The 27611-nt window shown below is 39.0% G+C and overlaps 1 protein-coding gene across 1 annotated transcript; it reads left to right on the top strand.

The window, feature by feature from the left end:
- The first annotated feature begins 28 nt into the window (after positions 1–28).
- On the top strand, positions 29–27611 carry LOC147854789 (uncharacterized). The gene is made up of 15 exons (XM_087331173.1): positions 29–122; positions 227–307; positions 2136–2451; positions 3693–3819; positions 7051–7288; positions 7371–7837; positions 9600–9665; positions 9759–9989; positions 10197–10307; positions 13050–13160; positions 15379–15496; positions 15586–15722; positions 15876–15955; positions 27259–27382; positions 27460–27611. Exons 1-15 carry the CDS (start codon positions 59–61, stop codon positions 27544–27546), a joined length of 2358 nt encoding a protein of 785 aa, XP_087187299.1. The 5' UTR covers positions 29–58; the 3' UTR covers positions 27547–27611.

The raw sequence follows: 27611 nt of genomic DNA, 5'->3' as shown, positions 1-27611 counted from the left end.
GTTTTGAAGTAGTTTCCTTCTCTTCTCTTCTCTTCCTTTTCCTTGCCTTTGCATCGCAATGTCGCTCGCCTCCCTCGCTGATGCGCCTCTCCTCTCCAAATCTTCGCCATCGCCAAACACAGGTATCATATTGCAAACGTTTCCTCTTTTCCCACACATTCTCTCTCTTATCATCACGTGGCTCCTGTCAATTTCCCTCTCAAACGTGGTTTGTTTTCGATTTCAGGCTGGAAAACCATCAAGACATCATCCCTAGCAGCGAAGAGCAATGATCAAGCTGAGATAGATGCTCTCTTCCAAGAAGAAGGTATGCTTCAGATACTTCTTATGCTTTTGTGGGAGTCAATTCTCGAAGTTAGGTTCCTTTTTTCCTTTTCCTTTTCATATCATCTAACTAAAAAACTGTAAAGTGACATTGTGACGAGGCTTTAGAATAATGCATGTGCATGAAACATCTGGAAAAATAGGGTTTGATTTTAGCTTGGTATATGTCATTTTAATATATTCTAGCTTAATAACGGTGAAATCATATTTTTGATGAGAAATTGCTCATCCTGGAGTTTTGCACAATGGGAGAACTGGTTTAGATTCTTTCTAAACCACTGAGAAATGATGTTTCGCTATATCATTAAGAATGTTGTGGAACATAAAATGTACTGTTAGAAAAGAAACACGTTTAGTGTTTTGCATTAAGATGAGTTTTATTGTAATACCCCGCAGGATACTATTTTTTTGGAATCTTACACTCTTGAAGGGGAGAAGGATATTTGGTTATAGTCAATTGGATCTTTTCTTTGGCATACATGAACTCCTACTTAATTGTGAGGAGTTTTTCATTCATTTGTTCTCATTAGAGCGGATATAAAGTTGTGGTACATAAATAACATTACTTGGAGAATAATTCCTGGTGCATTTTGTTTAGCATTCATGGAGGTGGATTACCTTGTCTTAGTGTCTTGCATGTGGGAAGGTAGAAATTTGTCTTCGCTAATTATACCTTTACCTTCTACATTCATCAGTAAGAGATTGGTGAGCTTTTGTTGAGGATGTGGTACATAAACTATATTCTTTGAAAAGGAATGCTTCCACATCTTGTTTTGTATTAACACATGCATGAAGGAACTGTCTCAGAACAATTGGACTTTTACATGCTACATTCTGGCATGCCTGAACTACATGAGAGCAAGGAATTGATGAAGATTTATGAATGATGTGCTACTTCTAAAATACGTTGTTTAGAAATGGACGCTGCCAGATTTTTTCATACAAAGCTACATGTATGAAAACCTAAATTTGTCTTTCTGAAATGAGTTATTTACCTTCTACATGTGTCCCCCATGCGGGGACTACATAAAAGCCAGGAATAAACAAGGCTTTGGGATCGATGTAGCACCTCTAAAACATCCTTATAGGATAGGAATACTGCCCCATTTTATTTTGCAGCATGAAGAAAGAAAATGGTGTCAGTCAAATTGAACATTTGTCTTGTATATTCGTTTATCTTGCATGAACCACATTAGATCTGTGGAAATTGATGACATTCGAGAAATTATGTGGTAAAGCACATTACTTTGAGTGCATGAAATGGAGTTTTTTCTGAGTCAAATTAGGTCATTAACTTTTAAATTAGTGTAGCATGCAAAATTGCATTAGAATGAGGCCTTCATGAATTCTAATTGGCACGTGGAAATGTTATAACAAGGATCTATCCTAATCCAATAATCATACTATTTGAATGAATAACAACAAAAATGCGTTTGCAGTACACTCAACTAACTGTTTTTGAGTAGAGGTTGTTTCTGTCTAGAAGGTTCATTCATACTCGGCTGAGGCCCAAGATGCTCTAGCTTGATCTGTGAGATCAGAGAGATTCTGGAATGAAGAGAAATAGCCATTCATAGCCTCTAGCTTGATCCATGTGATCAGATTGTGAAGCACAGGCATTCATAACTACCCAGCAGAGAGCATGCAACCATATCTCAAGCATGGATGAGGGAACCTGTGCATTGGGGGGGCCTATATTCGGGCCAGATTATATCTTTCTTGTATTTGCGCTGTTCTGCATCAGCATTTTGTGGTATGTTTAAGTCATGGAGTGCCAATCCTAATGTGATTGCGTTTGATAAAATATATAGGAATATTAGGTGACAAATCTTTTTCTAAAGAAAAGAGGATATCATCATTTAGGGATCAGCCAAACTCTGCAAGGAATCTTGATACCAATAGCAGCATATTATCAGCTGATATCCATACAGGGCATAATATTTCACTTCCACCATTTAAAGCACAAAGTATTGAATCTGCTAAAAGTTTAGGGCCATCGAATCAGAAGGTTTCCATTTTCTCTAAGATCAAAGACCCAAATGATGTGCTTGCTGGTTTTCTGGCCGAAAATTCATCTGAAATTGATATTAATGAAGGTGGTCATTTGGAAGTAAAGAGCACTCAAAGGTGAGTTTTATAGATTATATGTCATACTTGTTACTGAATTATGCATAAACTCTCACATTATGAAATATGTTGAAGCATTTATATTACAAAACTTTAGAGTACGATATAAGAATACATTGTGTGAATGGACACGACAAGCTGATTCTATCATATTATCCCTTATATTTTAAGAATTAGCAATTCTAGATCAACTTAGTCAGTAGTCTCCCATATTTAGGCAATCCCTTACATGGATATGAAATGAAAGCTCTTTGCAAAAATCACGATTTGAGTCTCTGCTAAGATATATGCATTTTAGACTTTCATTACTTACATGCTCAATGCACAAACTTGGATGATCATGCTAGTTTTGTTGGTCGGTGTAATACACACCTGTAAGTCATTGCCAATCTGTTTTTGTGAGTTTCACCTATGACCATTCAACAGTTGCTACCTATATTCCACTTCCCAAGTACCTTTTATTTTTCAAAGGAAAAGAAAAGTTAATAATGGCATAGAAAGGATATATGATCTTTTCCATTGTATTGTGACCCATTTAATGCCTTTCTTTGGGAATCCAACTAAAGTGTGTGAGGAGTTCAAACTAGGTGCTTTAATTTCCAACACAATGGAGGATTTGTGCAAGTTTATAATTGTATTTGAAACCAAATGAAAAATCTTAATGCTGGAGACAAGATCGAAAACAACCCTGATCCATTGAGGAAATCTAGGTACACCTCCAAACTCTCTAATCTATTACTTTGCAGTGCTTGTCATACTCAAGGAATACGTTAAATATCTTGTGGTATATTTTAAATAGGATTACCACTCTGCCTCTCTGTAGAAGTTCTGTGTAGGAGCAGGAAAGCCCTTTGCTTCATTCTTGCTTTAGGTTCCAGATAGGCCCGGTCTTCCTCATGGGTGTTTTTATCTTTGGATACCTGTCATATCCAAAACTATGAGCAAATTAAATATGGTGTTAAAACTCTACGTTTTGGGTTACAATAACACATGTTTCAATCACTATGAACATAATGTAAAGACCATGTTACATATTATTATTTATTAGGAATAAAGTTGACCATGCACCACTTTTCAACCATCCATTTGCGCAAGTTTATCTTTAGAATCATGGATTTCATTATTCTAGAATTTGATTTTTAATTTTCATATGCTACCTCATAGAAGGTTTATTGAATTTATCATTTAATGAATTTAGTGATCAAGATTTCGTTGACAACAATTTTTTGATTTGCATTTAGAGATGAATACAAGTCCAAGTGGTCCTCCCATTCTTCAGATAATTTAGAGCCAGCAAGTTTGAGAGATGATGAACTGCATTCTACTAATTCGACTAAGGATGTACATGATCCTATGGTCTCTAAAAAGGCATGTTCTTAGAAATTTGAAGTGGTAATATCTGAAATTAGTGTGTTAAAATGTCTCCCTTTCCTTGAACCAAGATAATATAAAAAATTGTGAATCAAAATGAAAATAGAAATGAAGTTGAAAATGGAAACAAAAATAAAATGAGAACTCAAAATAAAAATCATCATCATCATTGAAAACGTAAATGAAAACAAAACAAGATCAAAATCAAAACGAAAACAAAAGCAAAAATGAAAATGAAAATATAAATGAAAATGAAAGATATTCAATCTTGTGCCATAGCAAAGATAATACCAGAAAATAAAAGCAAAAGAAAACAAAAGAAAATGTGAAAATGAGAAATTGACCTAATTTAGCAAATTGCCTTCCTACATTCTTCTTGAGAGAGGAAAAAGTGGCATACACACTATCCTGCACATATCTAGGAGTAATGTTTATAAGGCCTTGGTTCTTCTATGGAAGACTGGTTGTGCTTGATTTTCAGGTTCTGTAACCAAGAACTAAATTGTGGTTTTTTAACGCTTGCAACATCAACCTTTCTCTAAAGAGTAGAAATTTGGGTCCTTCATAGGGTACGTAACTGGACAAATTTGGAGAGACCTTTGATCTCACTGATTGCCTGCATGATAAAGGTCAAATTTGGGCCTGCATGAGGAAGAATTAGTGATGATACCTAAGCAAACTGTTTATTCGATTGTATGACTAGTGTTACATCTAGATGCGAGCTTGGGGTTGGTTGATTCTGCCTTTGTGGCACTATCTCATTTCTTTTTGTGGCAATCCTGCTGGATATGGCTTTTATATCCACACTAGTGACAAGTAAAGTCTGTGGGTTGGATTGTCGCTTGGTTTTGATGAAGTTTTACTATTTTTAAGAGAGGAACTCCATTTGCTTTTGCCTTTAACATGGAGAAGAGAAGTGCTCGCTCACCTCAAAGCTCTATCTTGTAACATCCATGCAAACATATTAAAAAAGGGAGTAGTGAGAAGAAGGGAAATTGTGTCACAAAGTGTTTCTAAAGTTTTTGGGCGCTTGGTCATCAAGCGATGCACAAACTCTTTAGCTGTCTCATCAACTATGTCAAGGAATTGACGAGTAACTTGAGATTTCATGTTGAAGAGCATGAAAGCATGAGCAAGACCATCTTTGTCCAGCCAAGAGTCAATTGTAACTTGTGTGGGTGTTGAAGATGAAACAATAGAAGCACCCTTAAGATTGGGCGCAATCCCTTTTACAAACCATAAACGACGGTATTATTTTGAGGTCATCGTATGCAATTCCCAATCTAGATAGCTGATTTCATCTACAATAGACTCTTTGGGAAGTTGAGGAATAGTGAAAGAGATAATAGTGGCATTGGAAGCCATGTATCCCTCCTCTAAATCTATAGACGGATTGTTGTAACTAATTGCACAAGGGCTGTCCATGATGCTGGAGGGTGGCAGCTCCAGACCTGCACTCTCTTTCATCTTTATTATCTCTCTTCTACAGTCTCTCTTCCTAGATTATTCTCTCTCTAGAATCTGCAACTCTTCCACTTTTCCAAGATATTTCCCTTTTATTCCTCGTTTATTGTATCTGTTTGGTAGTACAATATAGTCACTTAACTACCAAACAACCATTTCACCCACGTTCCCCACTTTTGTATAAATAGGCTATACCAGCCTCTTTTGTAAGAACTTTATTTTTCGCTGCTACTTGCAAACAGGCTCTGCTCTTTGGCTGTGTCTCTACTTTTTGCAACTATTTTACTACTGCTGTCTAAAGGCCTTCTCACAGCTTGGCTGTGTATTTTTTCTTACAACTGTGCTGCTGCTGCTATTAACTGCTTTTCTCACACATGAACCGTTCCCCAAATGATAGTTTAAGTAAGACAATATATGGCTGTTTGGAGAGCATTCTACATAGGGTGGAAGGGATGGAAATGAAACAAAAAAGAAACAAATGGTTGTTTGCTCAAAGAAAACTGAGTTGATTAGGAAAAGAATATAGGAATGGGGGTTATGGAGAAATCACACACGTTGGTACCATCTGAGAAAATTGTAACAAACAGTTGTAAGGTGCTAAAGAGGATAGCAACAGCTTAAAAACAAACTAGGAAGAACTATATATATTAGTTACGGTCAAAGCCTTTAAATACAAAAGTGAGAGGGTTTTGTAACACATGCATTTATGGAAGGGGATAAAATGCCTAGGTATGTAATGAGTTAGAGTAGTGGAGAAAGAATGATATATTAATATCTTTTAAGAGGCCAAAATGGCTTATAAAACCAAACAAGCAATTACATCTTAAGTGTTGTAATGAACTGGTAGTAGGTTCAGAAAGTCAAATAAAATAAATGCTGGAATAAAGTAAATTTAGAGAGAAAAAATGAGTCTAGAGAGAGCGTAGAAGGGAGAGGTTTGTCCTGGGGCTGTCACCCTCCAATAGTGCTTAATCAAGATTGTTTGTCTGTGGGCAAATTACATTTCCAATTGGATGGTATGTTAAAATCATGTTTCTTCTCGCATCCCATTTCCATTCTTCCTTAAAGCTGGTGGTACTTCAGCGAGTAGCATGACAGAATTGCTACTTGTGGTATTGCAATGAGAAAGACCTCACATAAAAGAAGTGCATTTAAGGTCAATTTAGCTTTTGTAAGAACATTGAAATTACTTGATTCAAGAATGATCTATCAGAGAAGAAATGTCACAAATGCAAATAAATCATTCTCTTTACTGATTGTATGAAAATATCACGTAGGACTTGAGAGTTAATCGCTAGATACTTATGAAGTAGAGACAGCATTATTATTATTGGAGTGATGGTCTTTCCATCTGGTATATCCTATTTCAACAAGGTTTTACCCGTTCATATTTCTTGGAAATCATACTAGCAGCTCTGCCAACTGGAAGCATAGTTGTTTTTTTTGATAGTTTAGTTTGTCTTTTCTGCCAATTAAAATTCACTTCCTGGTATTGGAGTAATGGCCTTTCCATCTTGGATATCCTATTTCAGCAAGCATATAGCTGTTCATCTGACTTTTAAATTATACTAACTGGTTCACCTGTTGAGAGCATAATTGTTTGTATTCGATAGTTTAGTTGATCTTGTCTGCCTATCAAACGTCTGGTTATTGTGTTTTTCATCTCTTGTAATCCTGTGCATAATACAAGTGTCATGTTTTTTTGCTTTCTGATGAGAAATTCTGTGAAAGCGTCTGAAAGTGGCGTTGTGGTATTTTATGAAGGATGAAATGGATGATATTTTATCCCTGCTTGGCAAATCTAACAATGGAGGAGATCATTCAGAATGTAGACCTTCTACTGCATCAAATTCTTCTGATATGCCACATGATGATTCTGAGTTTGGAGAATACCATCCATCTTGTCTTTCAACATCAAAACCAATTCATATAGCACAAAAGAGGCATTTGAATAACTTTTTTATGTCACCCGAAGTTTCAGGCCAAAAGAAAGAAAAATCAGGTAGGTATAGCAAGATGATATGCCTGTTCTTCTTGTTAGATTAGCTATGTATATGAATGTTGATTTTGAGATTCACTCTCAGTTACCTTCAGAAAAGAAACTACATTTCTGGAAAGTTCAGCAGAAAATCCTTCTACCCAGGAAGACATTTATAAATGCAACACTGTGAAAGTACAAAATTCACAAGAATGTGGGTTCATTGAAGAAAAAATTTCAGTCCCTATTGACTCACATCTTCGATCATCATTTAAAGAAATCTTTACCACGGATGCACCTGGTCTTGATGAGGAATGTAAACGATTGAAAGATGAAAACATTTCTTTAAGGGAGGAAATCATGCAGATTGAAACTGAAAATTTAAGATTACAGAAGGACTTGTTTGAGAAAGAACATTGCAACGAAGAACAGATAGCTAGACAGATTAGTAGAGAGAAGCAAGAAGCACAACAAATTGCTGATGAATTAACATCTCAGCTAATGTCTCTCAAGCAGAGTTTAATTATGACCGAAGAAAAGATAGAGTTCATTAAGAAGACCCATCTACAAGAGGTAAAACAATTGCTACTTTTACTCATTTGACTGTTGCTTAAATGTAAGAATATAATGTGCTATCATCATAAAGAAGACCACCAATTTTGAAGGCAGCATGAGGATTAGGGTTTAGGTAAAAAACAGAGAGGGAGAGAGTCTGAGTGAGAGACAAAGGGACAGAGAGAGATGCACGCTGTCTTGGGTACAAAGAGTGTACCACTTTTTTGGTTTTTTAGATATTATGTATATACAAGTCAAAATGTGCTATGAGTGCGTTCACACTCGTGCACTAATAAAAGGCACGAGGGCCCTTTATTCCCAACAAATTTATCAACTCAGTTTCATAAAATAAACATAATGGACAAAAGTTACTTTAATGTTTTTTAGATACTCTTAAAGCATATTTTCCACTCCTTTGTCACATTGTCGTGAAATGTTAAGAAAGATGTCTGCATGTGATATTATTCAGCTCCCTATCCAACTGCATGCTGTTAATATGATTGGAGCAGAAAGTTTTGATGTTGATGATCAGCTGCTGGCATAGTGTCTGGCTGCCTATGATCAGAACTTATATATAATGTCTTATTTTGACATGTATCAATTCATATATCTATACATCTTATTTTGCGACTGTTTAGGAGCTGTACAGTTTATAATAGTCATAATTGAGTCTTCTGTAAGCATTAATATTCATTTATGTACCTAACAAATGATTGAAGTATTGTCTTTATTTGGTGCCACAACATTATGAGACTGTAGTTTATTTCTTATGGAATTGCATTGTTCCACATTGTTCCGCAGATCTGAGACATCATCAATTTTTTTTCCAGATCGACCCTATTGTATCTCATTCAGATATGAGGTTTTGGACATCTGCTCATGGTTCACAATGCAGGATATTTTTTTTCAGTTTTAGCCTCACATCTTCTTGCATAAAGAAGGTTGAATCTGAAGTAATGAGATTCTGTACATCGGACACTGTTAGATTATCAATTTTCTTCCTTCAGATATAACTGATCTATATTTGGACTTTAAGAACTCCCAAAGGATTATCCACATTATTAGGATGCTTGTACATGCCAGATTCCTGGTTGTTCTGTGGGTTCAGCATATTGGCCAAATTGATGGTCTCTCGTGGGTCATTGAATTTCCAATATTGTTTTTTGGGTTGACAACCTACTTATCTTCTGTTATCTAAGGTTGGCTTGCATGTCTATGGTTAGCCGGGAACCATTTGGTGGCTCACAAGACAACATGAAACTCATACTGTTTTCTTGCTTATTTTCACTGTAAACCCTATATGCACTTTATATTTCCATATATAGTGGCACCTTTTTCACATACAATGGATAGACACAAAATGTTTTCTACAGTTTTATGTGTCACTCTTGCTGCATCTAGAAGAATAGATATTGTCATATGTTGTTAGAGAGCCATCTTCTATGATGGAAAACATGATTTTAATTTGGACAGAAGTGATTCATACCTTATGAAGTTTATGGGCTACATCTACTGGTTCCTCTCAGATGGACCCCCAAGATGGACTTGTATGTTGGCACTATATTATACAACAAGAGATTTTATCGTTTTTGTTTAGTTGTTGAATACATACCATAGAGTCAGGCACATCATGTGCGGCCCATGGATTCTATCTACAATTTTTTCTGTAATAGTCCTTTCCAAAAACAAGATATCTCAGTATCAAAAATACTGTATAGAGCATTTGCAATGTAATGTCGGGTATGTGTTTTTTCTTATTGATACTAACTGCATGAAATAGGTTACACTACTAAAGAATTTACATGAGCAAGAGCTTGATGCAAAGGACCGGCAATTGCAATCACAGGTATATGTCTAAAGGTTTGGATTTATGTGCATCAGGAAACTCATGTTAATCTATGGGAAGAAAACTCAGTTTTTTGGTTATGGGCATTAATAGATGGCATTGCTTGAAGAGAAACATGGTGCAATAGAGACATTCTCTCAGCTATTGTTAAAAGCAGATCAATGGTCAGCAAAAATTGAGGAGTTGCATAAGAATATGGTTAGCGTAAAAGATCCAGAGGCCATTGAAAGACCAGAATGGATTGCCAACATTGAGTTCATGGTTGCTGAACAAGAAAGCTCTTTGCAGATGCTGGGAAAAAAATCAACTGAAGTTTGCAATCAGGTTCTCAATCTTGATTGTCAAATCATGTAATGAATTTTTAGCCCATGAAATGACTTCGGTAAATAAATTAAGCCCATGCAACATGACATGGTTCAGAAATATATATATATATACTTTCTCCCCAGCATGTAGTAGAACAAAAAGAAAATGTAAAAAACTGAAATGAAACCTTTTCTAGTTACCAAGTAAGAGATTTTATATCTTCAGCTGGAGAAGGTCATTCTAATGTTGGAGAACAGCAAAAAGGACACAGATGGTTTACAAAACAAAAACGACGTGCGATTGCTGGAGCAATGCGATCAAAGGCAAGAACTTCAGGTTGACAAGTTTGCTCCCATTGCAAAATCAAAATGATATGTTAAAAGTTCACATCTGCATACTTTTGAAGTTTTGTTGATTGTTTTTTTCCCATGGAAGGCGGATTGATATTGGCTAGTATTATTGATTGGAATGGCGGGTGTATACCACCTGTATCAACAACAAGGCCTAGCCAGTCAGTCTAAAAGTTTTGTTGACTGAATTCCTGCCATTGTGTTCTTGTTAGACATAACTAGGCATAAATGATCACATTAGGGCTGTCAAAGTGGTAAACCTTTTGGGAGCTTGGTCAATCAGAGGCAATGCATGCCTATTCTATTTCCGCATATTACATACTTATAGTGGCTAAATCAGATAGAAACAAGGATGCACGTGACTCAACCCCATATCATGGTGTTTCTCCCTGCATTCACCCTCTATATTTTGTAACCTATTAGTTATACCTCAACTTTGGGGTTATCACTTTCTTTAGCTTTTTGTACGATGCATCAGGTGATGGTTGTAACTTATGTTCCAGATAGCACCCATCTTAGTTTCATTGAGAGTATGTTGCTTTGCGAGTGAAGTCTTGTAATGGCCAAGTACATCAGTAAGTGTACCACAGTGCTGTAGGATGATTAGTCATTTAATTTGTTTCTTTGTTTTCATTGATAAGGACACAATGTTTTACGGGTCTCATAGGATATGGCCTTTTTAGGGCTTGTTGCTATCTCTGTTCAGGTGCTCTTCAATCCGTTCAATCCTCAACGCACATCTCTTCCTATGTACGGGCATGAGGAGCTCCTTTTACAATCCCATCGAAGCAATCCAATGTGTACAATGTAGCAGGCAATAACATGTTATATCATGCAATCTGACCATCCTAGAACAAAACCCAGGCCATTGCAAAATTAAGGCGTTCCCAATCTGTTGCCTCTATGTAAACCTGGATTGAACCCATCTACATCTATGATGGGTAACATAGAAGAGAACACTTTTGGTTTCATTAAGCAAATATTGTTCTGGGTAACTCTTGTCAACTCTGAATACAAGCTTTAGTAAGTAGATTTATTTATTTTAGTTCTTTTGTTGTTTCATAGATGAGAGGCATATTCAGTTTTGACCTTAGATACAATCAATGATGGATAGATTAGAAGACAGCAGTTTTGCTTTCATTGAGCAAGTATTGCTTTCAGTTACCTCATGTAAACTCCTAAGACAAGCTTTAGTAACAAGATTTATTTTATTTTCGTAACTAGACTTCATCTGGATAATATCATTAATTAAGCTGAGCCTAGATGTAGTGAAACTTCAGCCTTCAAAATACCTCCAACATGGGCCAATCTAAGATTGAGAGGTCTCTAGAGCTAAGGAAGCACCTTTGGTGTCTAGTGATAAGGCCTTGTTTCTTGCTAGTGTGATGGGGCTGTGCTCTAGATCGAAGTTGCCTATGTGCATCATGACAAATTACTATTTCTTAATCTACTGTAATCTCTTTTGAATCTTGTTCTCAAAACTCAACTGATGAAACCCTTCCATGATAGAGCTAAAGAATGGTGATACTACTTTATTGATGAGTTTTTGTGGTTATATTTAGTTCTTCAACTTCTTCCTATGCTGCTTAATTTATTGCAAGAACAATCCAAAACATTGTTGGTCTTTGTATTCCATTACCTTGCAGAGATTAACAAAGGTTTCTTCGAAAAGGCAGTGGTGTCCCCCCTTATTTCATAAAAAACATATCCTGATGGCACATTTGGCAGACAAAGCTACATGTCTCAATCTCCAAGTAATGTGAAGAGGTCCTAAGCTGCACTACATTCGTATCCATACTAGAGGTCTTGAGTATAAGCCCATCCTGCAATGTGTATAAAAGGATGGCCTTATACTGGACCACCTTCCTATCAAGAGGCATTGTGGGGTGGATCTATGTGCTTCATTATCCAACTTAATGATATTAGCTTTCCACTTTGATCATGTCCAACTGTGAATTAACAAAGTTTTTACTGGAACTGGGGAAGTACCAGCAGCTTTTACGAGGCAGTCCACAACTTGGACCGCGTATTGATTCTGAGATCTATGGTCGAAGAAGGTAATGCCATAAGAAGAGGATTCATTGTTGCTATGTGAACTTCCACAAAGAGGCTTTCACAGCACCATGTGCTTGGCTCATGCAGAGACTGGAGGCTTTGGGTCCGTTGGATACGTAGGTGAGTCATCATTAGGTATTGATCCTGTGTACTTAGGGGTCACATTCACAGGACGACAGTTCTTACACATGGCAGCCTCGGTTCCTCTCACATTGCAAACTTTTAGTTTCAAGAACCATGGATCAAATTATGGCTGTTTGATACACTTGTCACACAGACCTAGTGCATGGAAATTTGGAGAAGATAGAAAAACCATCTGTGCCTCATCAGATAGTCTCTGCTCAAAGGGGACCATCTCCAAAGTTACTGATGATAATTGTGAGATAATCTATAACTTAGTATCGAAATACCATGCCTCTTTGCTCAAGGTTTTGGTGCACTCTGCAATGTAACAGAGTACTAATTCAATAGTTTAGTTATATTTATATTAATTTTTTGGTTTGTTTCCCAAGGTGAGACAACATTTCATTTTCTCCTTTCATCTCACAAGCTATTTTAGCCTATAGAAAGACATTAATGCATCTTTCTTTCACAGAGTTTGCTTGGGTGTATACATAACGTACCATTAGCCTAATTTCTTAGTTTTGATTTAAAATGTCATTATTTTTCTCAGGGAACTTCCGAGGAGGCACATGAAGGAAAACCAACTTCACATGTAAATGTTAATCAAATAGACAGCACATTTTCTGATGAAAGACAAGCCATGTTGGAGAAGTTTCTTGAGGTAAAATTTCATGTTCCAGCTAAGAAAATTATTAGCATAAGAAAATGAATAAATTTGGATGACTTCCAATATATCATACAAGTACGTATTAGAGTAGTTTGATCTCCAACATATAAGCAATAATATCCAGCAGCCCTTTATTCTAATATATCAGTCAGGTAGGTATTAAAGTAGTTTAATCTCTAACATATATGTAGTGATATCTGGCAACCCATTATTCCAATATCTCATACAAGTATGCATTAGGGTAGTCTGATCTCTAATATATATGCAATGTTGTCTAGAAATCTGCAACAATCATGTTTACATCTATGTTTCACTTAACATGATTGTTAACGAAATCATATATGTATGATATGCTTTCTTGCAATTGATCTATATGAATAATTTTGCCAGCGTGGCTCACTTAACGTGATTTACGTAGCATTTATCACTGGCTGAAGTTCTTTTTATCAAGTCCCTGGAGTGTTGGTTTTCAATGTAAAAATTTAAATTCTGGATACAGTTACATCAGTAGCCCCAAACATGACATTCATAGGTAGATGGTAACCACAAAGGGAATTCCCAACAATAGTCGTACAATAATAGCTGCTATGGTATCTATATAAATAATTTGCCATCGTGTTTTACTTAACATGATTTACGTAGCAGTTATCACAGGCTGAGATTTCTTTCTATGAAGTCCCTGGAGTGTTGGTTTTCAATGTTAAAAATTTAAGGTCTGGATATGGTTACAGCAGTAGCCCCAAACATGACATTCATAGCTAGATGGTAGCCATCAATAGTCCTACAATAATAGCTGCTATGGTCATTAACTTGGGGATTCCCGTTGTGAAGCTTCTCACAATTTCAAATGGAATTACAGGGGTACTACTATGAGATGTCATGAATATCAAATTTCTATAGGTATTTTCCTTCAATAAAGAAAGAAAGAAAGATATATTAACGTCTTTTAAGAGACCAAAATGGCCCATAAGACCAAACAAGAGATTACATCTTAAGTGTTGTCTCGTCTTTGAGAACAACAAATCAAAAAATAAGTAATACTCCGTAAATATAAAATTATATAATATAAAAAGAGAGGGAATCTGGTTTTCGGCACGTGTCAGATTCTCAAGTTAGATATATTGTATCTTTTGTCTTCGAAAGATCTCTAGCATAGGTCGGTCCAGAATGGAAATGTCTCTGAAGTGAGGGAAGCACCTGCGATGGCGGGAAATAATGGCTTTTATCTGTTGATAGCAAGGGTGTCGAGGTCGTGGTCCATGGGGTTGGGGTCTACTTGCACAGAAAATTGCTATTGCCCGATCAATTGTAACCCCTTTGTTATGTCCTGGTCAGGAGCCCATTTGTGTATCCCGTGATTGACTTGTAGCATTAGTAGGAGTGATGGGGATAAAGAAAGTTGTGATTGTTCTTTGTGGATGAACTTGTGTGGCTGTGTTCTTCAACAACTTTTCCGATGTCCCTTGAGCTCTACCAAGAAAAGTCCTAGGCACCGTTGGTCCTCATATTCCATTACCTTGTGTAGTGGGCCAAACCCTTGTTTAAAGAGGCAATGGTATCTCCCTCTGATTTCATAAAAGACACTACAATGACAAACATAGTGTTCTTCGGATTCCACTCCGTGATGGCACAATTGGCAAATTCTCTCTTCTAGAGGTAGTCGTGTATATCTGCCTACCTCAATCTATAACTGATGTGATGAAGTTCGCAGCTGCCCTATCACACTATGCAGCACATAGGATAGATGTATGTCCATATATGGTGGACTGATGATGAATCCATCCTCTGATGTGTGTAAGAAGTGTCTTATAGTGGGCCGTCTTCGTACCAAGTGGTATTTTGGGGCTGATTCATACAAGCCTAACTTCTTAATGAAAGCAGTCAATCACTAGAGACACAAAATTACAATGTGCCTCCAAGCATTTGTTAGATACATGCTGCCAACTCATATATGGTGTGGGGAAGATAGGACGTATAGGAGTATAAAATAATAGAAACCCACCCTAGGTTGGCAGGAATGCATATAATGAATGAAATATCAGAATGCTCCCCATGCCCGCTCACTTTTTCATCATCTGGTTTCAGTACAATCTACTAACCGGTAGCATTATCTGAAGTCTTTCCTTGAATGTTTTAATTAATAGATTCATAATCTCTTGAAGAAAAGGGCAGTTATATTAAAACATTTGCAAATCCTTATTTTTTTCTTTAGGAAAAGAGAAACCTTGAAGTCGAACGCAAAGCTATTCTTCATATGAAAGAAAAAATATCTAATGTAGATGCATCTCTTAGAAAAGAGCTACTTGAACATGGTCTGCGTATGCAAATGGGTCAGAAGTTGACAGATTTGTTTTCTTGAAAAAACTGTATGGAAATCTACACTAAGAGCTAAATAAACTTCCCTATTTTCTTGAATTAGAGGCTGAGGATATGGCTAGGCAAAAACAGGAACTAGAGCACGCAAAGAATATTGCAGCTGAAATTGCACTCGAGGTTGAAAGCAGTCGACGTGAACTTGAAACATGCAAGACTGCTTTTGATAAAATATTGCCAGAGGTATACAATATAGTCTAGTAACTGCTTATACCTGGCTTTTTCCATGCGTTTGGTTTCCAGTTTGGAATTTATCTATTTGTATAATATAAGAGAGACTGAAGGATGGATATTCCATATTATCTTGTCAACGTTATATTTTGCCCTTGTTCTCAGGCACATAGGATAAGTGCACATGGTGAAGTATTATCTCCAAATGCTCATCTTCTTGACTATGAAGTGGAGGGAATTTCCAGGTTTTCAATCATTCCAGCTTAAGATATGTTGACTCAATTGAATATTTAATTTATGATCAAATATAGTAAAATTAACAATGGATGTGAGGTAGAACAAAATAAGGAGAAGGGCTGGAGTTTCTACAACAGACAATTTCTGTAAAACATGAAAATGGGCTACAACATCTGAATAAGAGTAAGCAAGTACTCTCTCTAAGGAATATTCTCTCTCTAGCCCCAACACTCCCACTCATGCTACAAGTCAATTAAGGGCTACATGAATGAGCTCCAGACCAGGATATATAACAAAGTGGTTACAATAGATCGGGCAATAGCAATTGGCCATGCACATAGGTCCTCCCCTCATGGACAAGATGTTATCATATAGGCCATTTTAAAAGATGTTAAATATTTCTTACTTAGTCAGTTCTGTCATGAAGCATGTTCAGGCATGATTCATCCGGAAACGGTGGCTTTGCGGTTCGGACGAGGGATGCAAGGATTATCGTATAATAACAATCTTTGGGATGCCCGTGATGAGAACCTTGGCTTGCTCCTTTCTTTTGGTATAGGAATGGCTTTAGAGCAAACCCCCCCAGCTGCTGTACTTGGGCATGCGATCTTCGTTGTGAATGAAAAGTTTGCTTCATATGCAAAAAACTAGTTGAGAAGATTGGCCCATCAATCAAACCCACCATGGCCCCAGAACCTTTTCGCTTTGGCGGGGATGAAGCGGTTTCCAGCACGCATTCCAAAGTCGCCCATCAAGGAACCCTAATGAAAAGCATATAGAATCTTTGGGTAGGGATCTTTAATTGATGATAAGGCTGCCAGGATACGGCGGAATCTCATGAATGGCCTCAACGCGGTGTCTTGTTGTAATTACTTGTGCTCAACAATGTGGCCAAAAGAAAGTAAGATATGCGTACAAGCTGGTTATGACACTTTAGACATAGTTATGGATGCTTTAGTGTCAAGAGGTTGAAGGTAGCTTTGAAGAATTAAGGTGAATTTGGATGATACAGTCAAAGAGGGCCTTTACAGTAGGCAGTCAATGTTTTGGCCGTAAATTAAGAAGGAAATATTGGATTTCGATAAATAATAGCTTGTTGGAAAGCTAGCTCGACATGATACAAACTTCCAGACGAGGTCGTGGATAGACTCAACCGTATTTGTACCCGAAATGGAAGACCTATCTGTAGCATGCAAAGAAAAGTGGCAGAAGTGTTACATGTGCGACACGTGGTGAGATACATGCAAGCACAAACAATGAAACCCACTCTTGTATATAAATATGAATGTGGGTTGCTTTAGAAAAACGGAACCTTAGAATATCTCTCTTGATGTTTAGGGAGTTTTGATCTCTGTCTTGTTAGGTCTAGTCTATGTTCATCTCCTCTCCTTTCTCATAGATACATCTCTTTGTCAATTCCGTTCTCTTATTTCTTGTACTTAGAGGATTATTGTAAAATCTTATGAACCCTCTTTTATGCAATGAGAATTTATATGTATATAATATTATCAACTCTTGATTTAGATCTTCTCCTCTCATGTTTCGTCATTGATTTTCTTTGTCATACCCACTCATCCCCATTTGTGTTTGTGTTCTTTCTTAATTTCATAGATGTTGTTATGGTGCCCCATGATGATGTGTCTTGTGTGTCTCTAGACGCATTGTGCTAGGGTTTTGAGAGGCAAACTCTTGCACAACAGCAGTTTAGGTTAAGGTTTCAGCCCTCCGATTAAACAGCCATGATTATGAAGAATGAATGCTCACTATGATTTTTATGAAACCCTGCCTGAACTTTATCATGGCTTGCAGTCCACTTAAATAATTTGCTACTGTTCTATTGGTTTTCAAACGGATACATAGATTTTGAGCATCGAAGGAAGAAAGCATATTATGTGCCACTCTGGACTATCCATTTTAATTCCTGTGGTTTTCGAGGTATCATATCAATATACGTCTTGGAATTCCGATCGAAAATCGCAGAGTTGATTATCCTTCTCAAAAATGAAGATTTGGAGTAGTCTATAACTCACCAAGCATTTGTGTACGAATTGGTGTAGATGAAATCACTTATGCAAGTTTGGTAATCGGTATATCCCTATCAGCCAAATGATTGCAATTGGCCATGCACATAGGCCCTCACCTCATGGACAAGATGTTATCTCGTGTTTGATCTTATAGGCCATTTTAAAAGAAGTTAAATATATCTTTCTTTCTTAGCCAGTTCTTTCATGAAGTATGTTAGCTACTCTCTATACGTTTCTGGCCTCTTTGTTTCTGCAATGGTCGCCTAATCTCTGCAATTTTTTGCAATGCTTGCTTAATCTCCACAGTCCTGCAGTTTGCGTTTTTCTGCAAGGTTTACTAAACCTAATCTTTAATCTAACCTCTGACCTAATCTTTGGGTTTCTGCAATGTTGGCTAAATCTTTGCGTTCTTTTGTAAGGTTTACTTGTACCTTGTACCTTTTCTGATCCAATCCTTGTACCTACTGTCTTAGCAATATAACACCGTGAACTTTGAATGGACATCGAATGATGATATAAAACTCAACCTATGAAGATAGGTTAGATCAATGGAGAACCTCAAGAAGATACTGTTGAAGAGAAGGGGATGGCTGCACAGGCACCCAAAATGTAATTTCCACGACGATATAAATCTCTTACTCCATTTTATTACACAAGAGGTCGATTGTACGAGAGGACATAGCAGGAGCCTTAAAAGAGGAAATGCAGAAGAAGATAGAGAAACAAAGATAGAGTTTCATGTCTCTCTGAAGATGGAATTACTAGAACCCATACAAAAAGACATCACAATTTTCAAAAAAGAATCAAACTTAAAAACTCAAGGATATTTTATCCTCAAATAAAGATGACCTAGTAGCAATTAAAGTCTAAAGCATGCCAAAGCTTAAGTCAAGCATGCTAAAAAGAAATTTAAGCAAATGCTCCTTGGATAGAGGTAGTAAAAAGCAAAACGGAACAACGGTAAGAAAAGATGGAAATGATGAATGCTACAATAGAAGACCAAGCCCAAAGGATAGTTTGTGCATTGCATTTATGATTAGCTAGTTGGGCAGAAAAAGGAAGCCTACAAGAAGATGCCAAGAATCTTGAAACAAGGATCACAACATTAGATATTCTATTTGCTTTAGCATGGAGGGTGGGAAGAGATGATTCTAGAGCTAAAGTGTTGATTATCCATTTCATGAATATGGAAAAGAAACTATCCAAGAGAAGGGCACTCAAGGGTAACGATATATTTAAATGGTGAACTCACTCTAGCTCAAGTAATAGATCACAGGAAAACATGCAGAATAGAGAGATAGTAACACAATTATTACATATAAGAGAGTCACATGTAGGTTTATGGCCTGTGAGACCTTATGCATGACTCTCTAATGACAGATGTTGGGATTTTCTGAAAATACCTTTAAGGACATAGATATTGTGATGTATACAGAGATCCATCAATGCATTGCTAGGATATAGATGGGAGTCGTTATGTTGTCCCCTATTATGGATACCACGAAGCACTAGAGGCTCTATAGGAGTGGCTGTATTGTACAAAAATGTAAAGAATCTAGTTCTAGTAGAGTTGAGTATTCAAAAGCGTAGTGTGTGTGAGAGAGTGGGTGTATAAGCAAGAGAAGAAATCAGAGAGAATAACCAGAAAAGAATAAGAAAATACACAGTAGGGGGATGACAGCTTATGCATTGAAGAGAGCTATGTTAATTAACTAAGATCATCAACAAAACATAATGGGCAAAGGGGGTTTTATATACAAGTCCTCAAGGGACTGCCATATTAAATGTGTTGGTGGAATCTAACCAAGATATTCACTTGAGTACGATTTTGTCATAAGAATATCTAATATTCTTTGACCACATTAACACTCGACAACTACACGGTGTCGCGGTTTTCCGCGTGGATGTGCTGAAACGGGGTGGGATCACAGGGGTCTCGGACCAAGGAGCTGGTAAGGAAGGGATTATCGGATCGGTTTACAGACTGGTCTCCGGGTGCCGGATGATGAGCATGCGGTTCGGAAAAGTGTACACGGTTCCGGAACTACAACCGCTTAACGCGAGATGAGCGCACGGGCTGGGGGTCCCAGCTGAGCATGCAAGTGGAGGGAACAGAGGTAGGAGTGCAAACAGAGACGGAGAATGACACCCAACGACACAAGGTGATCTGGATAGCAACCAAATGATCTATTAGCTTGAAATAATAGAAATACAACCGGACTCGGCTGGCAATAGTGCTTCGAGCTCTACACACGCACACACACACAGAAGCTAGCAAGCTTCCGATCGGGAGCACACGGGCTACCAGCGTGAAACGGAGGCCTCACAGCACAATGACAGAAACCGAAATCAGAGAATGGAAAATGGAAAGAACGATAGAGCTCGGATCTCAAACTGGCAGCACTTCGTTCCCCCCAAACGATCGATCCCTTCTTCAATCTCTTCTCCCTCCTTTTATAGCTCAAGGAGAGAGAGACCGTTACATCGAGCTATTATTGCAGCCGCTTTTCTGTCCTTGATCCTCTCCTTGATTTTCTCCTATCTATCACTCTTTTCTTCTCTATACGCGTGGGACATTAAAGTACCCATCAAAACCCTACTCCCTAATACTTACTAGTCCTATGTTATTTACACATGTTTGTACATAAAGACAAGTTTGTGTGCATCTGTGCACACCCCCGTTCTCGCGCTCTCCGGCTCCCTTCCTCCTAGTAGCCGGAATTCCCCACGACAACGGATTACAATAAAGTGTGCTCACACACTTTTTCACACATCGTCCTTGTTTTTATAAGCACATGTTCACACAAGTTGAGCTTGATTCTCAACACACCCCCTCAAGGTCAATTGTGTGTCCTCTTAAGCTTGGTTGTTTTGGTGTAGTTGAAGACCCGACTGCAATTGGTCGGACTACTAGACCGCGGTGTTCCCATTGTTCCTATGTACTCAATCTTGATCCAACAATGTCGATCTTGCCGATCCAAAATTTCGAGCTTGTCAAGGGTGCCGACAGGGTCGGGTTTATCTCTAACTTCAAAAATTCCGGGCTTTGGAAAGTCTTCCTTAGGTCAAGTCGGATTAGATGTGCCGGCCTTACTTGCTGATGCCGGTCTCACTCTTCCTCTTGTATGGTGCTGATTCTCCATGTTTTCCTTCGTCTTTGTACTTGTACTCTCCCCCAAGCTCATCATATCAAGTGGTCTAAGACCTAGATCCGCTGAGAATTGCTATACCGTGTTGAGACCTAGCGCCTTAGTGAACATATTAGCCACTTGCACGTTGGTGCCAACGTATTGGAGGTCAATGTCGCCGTCCAATATGCGCTCACGGATGTAATGATAGTGCACCTCGATGTGCTTAGTCCAGGCGTGAAACACCGCATTCTTTGCGAGTTGGATGCTGCTGAGATTGTCGCAGTGGATCAGTATTGGCTTGTTCACCAATTTGTTGAAGTCTTTCAGCAGTCTTTTAAGCCATATAGCTTCGCAAGCAGCTACAATTGCGACCCTATATTCCGCCTCAGTGCTCGATACAACCACTGTTGGTTGTTTCTTGCTGCTCCACGAGGTTGCTCCACTACCGAGTGAAAACATAAATCCCGAAGTGGATCACCTATCAGATGCATTGCCTGCCCAATCAGCATTCGTGAAGTCTTCGAGTCGAAGTGGTACTCCATGCTTATAGAAGATACCATAATCAAGTGTTCCACTAACATAACGTAACACTCGCTTAGCACAATCCATGTGAGTGTCGCGGGGGGTTTGCATGAACCGGCTAAGAAGCCTGACCGGATAGATTCGGGTGATAGTTAAGTAGATAAGACTCCCAATTATTTGGCGATACTGTGTCGGCTCGTAGAATTTGCCAGAATCTGCAGTTAGTTTCATATATCGATCAAGGGGTGTCGAGATGGACTTACACTCGGTCATTCTGAACTTGTAGAGCAAGTTCAACATAGTGTCGTTGTGAGAGTAGGAACCCTTTTGGAGTTTGAATGACCTCGATGCTGAGAAAATAATGTAAGTCATTCAGATCCTTCATCTTGAACTTCTCTAAAAGCAGCTTTTTAATCTTTTGTGTCTCGGTGAGGTGTTCTCCACCGATGGCAAGGTAATCGACATACAAGATTAAGAAGACGGGGCTTTTGGGATTGTTCCGGATATACAACGAGTTATCAGATTTTGACATCCGGAAGCCAATGTCGTGAAGATATGATGTGATCTTTGAATGCCATGCTCTTGGGGCTTGCTTCAGTCCATAGAGCGGCTTCTTCAATCGGCAAACTGCATGTGGATGTTTGCTCGATTCGAAGCCAGGAGGAATGCGTTCTTCACATCCATTTGATGCGAGTGCCACCCTTTCGCTGCTGCGAGTGCAATTATTGTCCTCATGGTGATCATTTTTGCCACCGGGGCAAATGTTTCCTCATAGTCTATGCCATGGGTTTGAGCATACCCTTTGGCGACTAGCCGAGCCTTGAACCGATTGACTGTGCCATCCGTATTATGCTTTATCTTGAACACCCAACGACAACCAATTGACTTTTTTTTCATTTCAGAGGATGGGACTAAATCCCAAGTATCGTTGTCAAACAAAGCGCGCATCTCCTCCCTCATTGCCTTGATCCAATGGGGTTCTTGGGCAGCTTCTTTGTAAGTCTCGGGTTCTTGGTCTGTTGCAACCTTCATCATGAATGCATAGTGGTGCACCATGTACTCATTGTACCCGAACCTAATTATTGGGTTCTTTTGTCGGTTCGATTGACGGAGTTTTCCTTTGGTCACCTCCGGGGCCTTCTTCATTTCATACTTGCTGTCGACCAATCGGGATGAATGATCTGAGTTTTCACTGGATGTCGTGTCCTTGGCCTCTTGCTCAGGTCTCTTGCCCTTTTTTTTCTTTCTGCGGGCCCCGGGGGTAGCACCAAGGTGACACCACATCAGAGGTTTCTTCATGCCATGAAAGTCTCTGATTGCTGGACGACCCCTCAGGTCCAGTCAGCTGGAGTGCGGGCAGATTCTCTGCTGGTTCTCCACCCATAATGGTTGTCAGCATCTCTTCTTCTTCACTCTAAGAATCTGCTCCAGATCTGCTTGTTTCGAATACGATGGGGGTCACTGATGTCTGGCCATACCATGATGTCACCACATCTCGGCTTACTCGTGACTATCGAGCGATGCTCAAGTGAATAACCGACGAGGATCATCTTCTCCAATTTTGGGTCAAGCTTTCTCTGCTTCTCATCGGGTACATGCACAAATGCAATGCTGCCAAAAACCTTCAAGTGCGAAAGGTCTGGCTTTGTCCCAAAATACTTCTCGTGAGGGGTGATGTCATGGACACCCTCGGTCATGCACCTATTGATGAGATACACAGCCGTAACTGCTGATGCCTCTGCCCAATAGATCTTGGGCATGTTCTTCTCTTGCAGCATGATGTGGGCCATCTCAAGAATTGTGCGATTCTTCCGCTCAGCAACACCGTTTTGCTGTGGTGTGTTCCGGCAAGAGAATTCCCGGCGAATCCCCTTCGCTTCTACAAAGGCCTTGGACTCGGTTGAGAAGTATTCTTGGCCACCATCATATTGTAAGCATCGAATTTTGCTATTTGTCTCATTTTCCACGTGATTCTTTAACTTGAGAAAGTGGGAGAAGACCTCACTTTTCGACTTCATCGGGCATATCCAGGTATGCCGCGCATAGTTGTCAATGAAGGTAACGAAGTACCTACACCCACCGATTGTCGCTATTTGAGTTGGGCCCCATACATCTGAGTGGATGACGTCCAACAAGCCTTTACTCACATTTCTTTCGCTTAGGAATGGATGTTGCTTGCCTAGCTGGCACACCTCACATACATTATCAGGATGTTTTGAAGTAAATCGTGGCAATCCGTGCACAACCCCTTTTGTTTGCATTGATCGGAGTTACTGAGGTTTACATGACCAACCCTTTTGTGCCACAACTCAATATCAGACTCAGCCTTGAGTCCCTTTGGATACATTGCTGTGTTCACCTCAGTCGCATCAAGAATAAACATGCGACCTTCTCTTCTTGCATGAGCGATAAGTTGGCCCTTATCCTCGATGAGGCAACCTTCCTGGTTGAATCATACTTGCATTCCTTGCTCAACAATTTGGCCACCGAGACCAAATTCTTTGTGATTGTCGGGACATGCAATACATCCTTCATGTAGCCCTTGTTGTCGTGATTGTTAAGGGCCACATCTCCAACGTGCTCAATCATGTGTGTGGAGTCATCACCGGTCCACCACACCGGATCTCTCGGGTTCCCTCAAATTCATGAACCATTCTTGATGACTTGTCATGTGATTTGAGGCACCTAAGTCCACGAACTAGACATCATCAGGTTGGGAAACACTTGTTATCATGCTATTCGCCTAGTGTCGCATAACAAACATTGGCCCTTTGTTTTCTAGGTCAGCCATCACAACATAGTTTGTTTGCTGCCGGGGTGAGCAGCTGAGTCATTCTTCTTCTTCCGTCACTCGGCTTCAAAATGACCAGGCTTTCCACAATACCAGCACTCAGTTTGCTGGTTCTGCTTGGTTGATGCAGGCTGGTGGAAGCTCCCGTTTTTGCCGGAATTCCCTCAGCTGTTTCGACCTTCTTGTTGCTTGGAAATAAACTGCTGTGGACCTCGTCCACCTCTTCCTCGGCCATTCCTCCCCTGATTTCCATGACCATGACCGTGATCTCGACCGAGATCATGTGTATATGGCATCTGCCCATCAGATGCCGTGCTTTTCGACTGTGTATGGTTCTCCTCAACCATTAGCATGGATTGCAAGTCGAAAAAGCTTGGGGGGTTCTCCCTTGTTGTTATGGCAGTTCAAAATGAGCCATATTTTGTGCGAGGCCGCCAAGGCAGATATGCACCATCTCCTCATCATCAACTGCGACATTGATGGAGCCAAGTGAATCCTATAAGTCTTTGATCCGAAGGGTATAGTCCGTCACGGACATATCCCCCTGCTGAATATTGTTCAACTCTTGCCGGAGTTGAAGTTTTCTTGTTGTGGTTGAAGCTGCGAAAATCTTATTCAAGTTTTTCCACGTTTCTGTCGGGGCTTTCTCATCTCGAATATAGCTTAACATGTGATCTTGCACACATGTTCCCAAACAATACATTACCCTACTGGCGCCTTGCTGCTATGTGAGGTAGTCGGGATTTATAATATCGGTGGTTGTTTCTTGAGCTCCCTCGATATAACTTCAATACCCTTGCCCAACTAAGTACTGTTGCATCTTACTTCTCAAGATGCGGAGTTGTGCCTGTCCAACTTCTCTGTTGGAAGTGCGCGACCCATTTGTGCATTCATCTTTCTGATTTAGCTTGATTCGTATGCTCCTGTTAACTTGAGCCTCTTGCCGTGCAACACTACAGCGACGATAACTGTTTTGAAACATCGTCTCTAGTTGCTCCCACAGTTTCAATGGTAGAGCTCAATGAAGGATTTCTAACCCTCACGCTTTGATACCATGTAAAGAATCTAACGCTAGTAGAGTTGAGTATTCAGAAGGGTAGTGTGTTTGTGAGAGAGTGTGTGTATAAGCAAGAGAAGAAATCAGAGAGAATAACCAGAAAAGAATAAGAAAATACACAGTAGGGGGATGATAGCTTATGCATTGAAGAGAGCTATGTTAATTAACTAAAGATTATCAACAAAACAGAATGGGCAAAGGGGGTTTTATATACAAGTCCTCAAGGGACTGCCATATTAAATGTGTTGGTGGAATCTAACCAAGATATCCACTTGAGTACGATTTTGTCATAAGAATATCTAATATTCTTTGACCACATTAACACTCGCCAAGTACACGGATTACAATAAAGTGTGCTCACACACTTTTTCACACATCGTCTTTTTTTATAAGCACATGATCGCACAAGTTGAGCTTGATTCTCAACCAAAAAGGAGCTCCATTTTAGAGTGGATATTATGCCAATGGATGTAGATGCACATTATGTGGATATGAATCAAAAGAAGGGATCTTCAAGAACTATATATTGCGATTTGCTACTTTCCACTTGCCTACACGAGGTTTGCACCTCTTGGAGAATCACCATTTCTATCATTATGTGATTCATATCATAAGTTTTGCTACTGTGGGGGATATAGTACCGTTACGGGATTTCACTGCCTGAACTAAGAATGAGCAAGCAACTGTGTTGAACAGAAGCCAGGCTATGTATGGAGAAGTTACAATAGGAGAATTTCAAAGATATGAGTGAAGTAATAGAATATGGCAAAAGATTCTAGCCTTGGATTTGTGATATATAATGGTTTATCACAATGACCCTGATTAGATGCTTTGACATATTGGAATCCAAAGGGAGGTGCAAGCACATGTGATTACCTGATGTGATGTCCATCGCTTATACCCGAAAATAACAAAATTTACTATCTCTGTAGACCTATTGGCTTGGTAACAGATCACACATCTACACTTTGCGGTGAAGAATAGATGCACACAGTATACATATGCTAAGAACAAGAGTGGGCTGGATGAATGCTAATTTATCCAGGACACAATTTGTGTGTATAGTTGTGGAGTACACAGTGGTGTGCTAGATTGCGATCGTTTCGCATCTCTACAGGATTTTCAAAGTCATTGCATAAAGCAGTGACAAATGCCTTTCCCCACACAGCACCCAAACTTGGTAGAGCTATACAAAATAATTGGGCAAGGGCTTCTTCTTCCTCAAATAGCTCTCGAGATGTTTGTTGGTGTTATATGCTAGATTTTATGAGAGCAGCAAAACATTAGATTCACATGATTAAGAGATATATATTTTTCTCTTGATACCATTATGATTACGGAGGGTCAGGCCAGTAATTGAACTCCTGACTTATGGTTTATAGGGCAAGGACCTGACCTATAACCATGCTAAATCCTGGAGAGTAGACGCTGACTTAGAACTGCACTTATACGCTCCTGGATGTTTTAATACATTGCATATGCTAACGAACACTTCTTTGCACATATTTCTGCTTGATAATGGTTTGAGCATCAATTAGTGAAATTGTAGAGCCATTTTGAGGAGAAAAGTGTTAATCTATGTGATGGGTTTGAGGATTGGTACTGCGATTGTTTTATTGGTAGTGTACATCTCAAACGAAAATTATAAATGGAACTGTGTGGAATCCGGCAGCCTTTAAGCTCTACCACTGCATTTATTCGTAATAATTGTATTTTCTTATGGATGTATAAGGGGAAATGGTTGTGCTTATCAGTAAGCACGTGATCTCTTGTTTGTGTACATCAGATGGGAGAGATTCCGAGGTGAATGTTGTACAGTGAGTTCAAGAGTGGACCCTATTTCTGGACTTGGAGTAAGTAGATTAAAAGCTATTCAACAAGGTCATACGTCATATGTTGAGAGAGAACAGGTACCAGTCTCTTAGCTGATGCATTTTCATTACCATAAGTGGAAGTCTCACTCATATTCTTACCATTTATTTTGTAGGATACATTCTATATCAAGGCCCAAGAGCAATTTCTATTAGAAGCAGAAAGGGCATTGGAAGATATGTTATACAATCCTCTCATGTGAAATGACGTTTGGTAAAGAGTCATTTTTCTAGTGATCTGAAAGTATGAATTTCCATGCCCACAAAA

Source organism: Azolla caroliniana, unplaced genomic scaffold, assembly GCF_043228905.1.
Source record: "Azolla caroliniana isolate FFs.n. ecotype wild unplaced genomic scaffold, voAzoCaro1.0.p SCAF_15, whole genome shotgun sequence".
Classification (NCBI taxonomy): Eukaryota; Viridiplantae; Streptophyta; class Polypodiopsida; order Salviniales; family Salviniaceae; genus Azolla; species Azolla caroliniana.
The sequence above is the reverse complement of the archived record's forward strand: the minus strand, read 5'-3'. Positions and strand labels throughout refer to the sequence as shown.

Excerpts from the sequence above, each read along its gene's own strand:
- LOC147854789 (XM_087331173.1), top strand. The coding sequence starts at position 59 with ATGTCGCTCGCCTCCCTCGCTGATGCGCCTCTCCTCTCCAAATCTTCG. Across the intron at positions 7,838-9,599 it reads AGAAGACCCATCTACAAGAG|GTTACACTACTAAAGAATTT; the intron begins GTAAAACAATTG and ends TGCATGAAATAG. Across the intron at positions 9,666-9,758 it reads ACCGGCAATTGCAATCACAG|ATGGCATTGCTTGAAGAGAA; the intron begins GTATATGTCTAA and ends GGGCATTAATAG.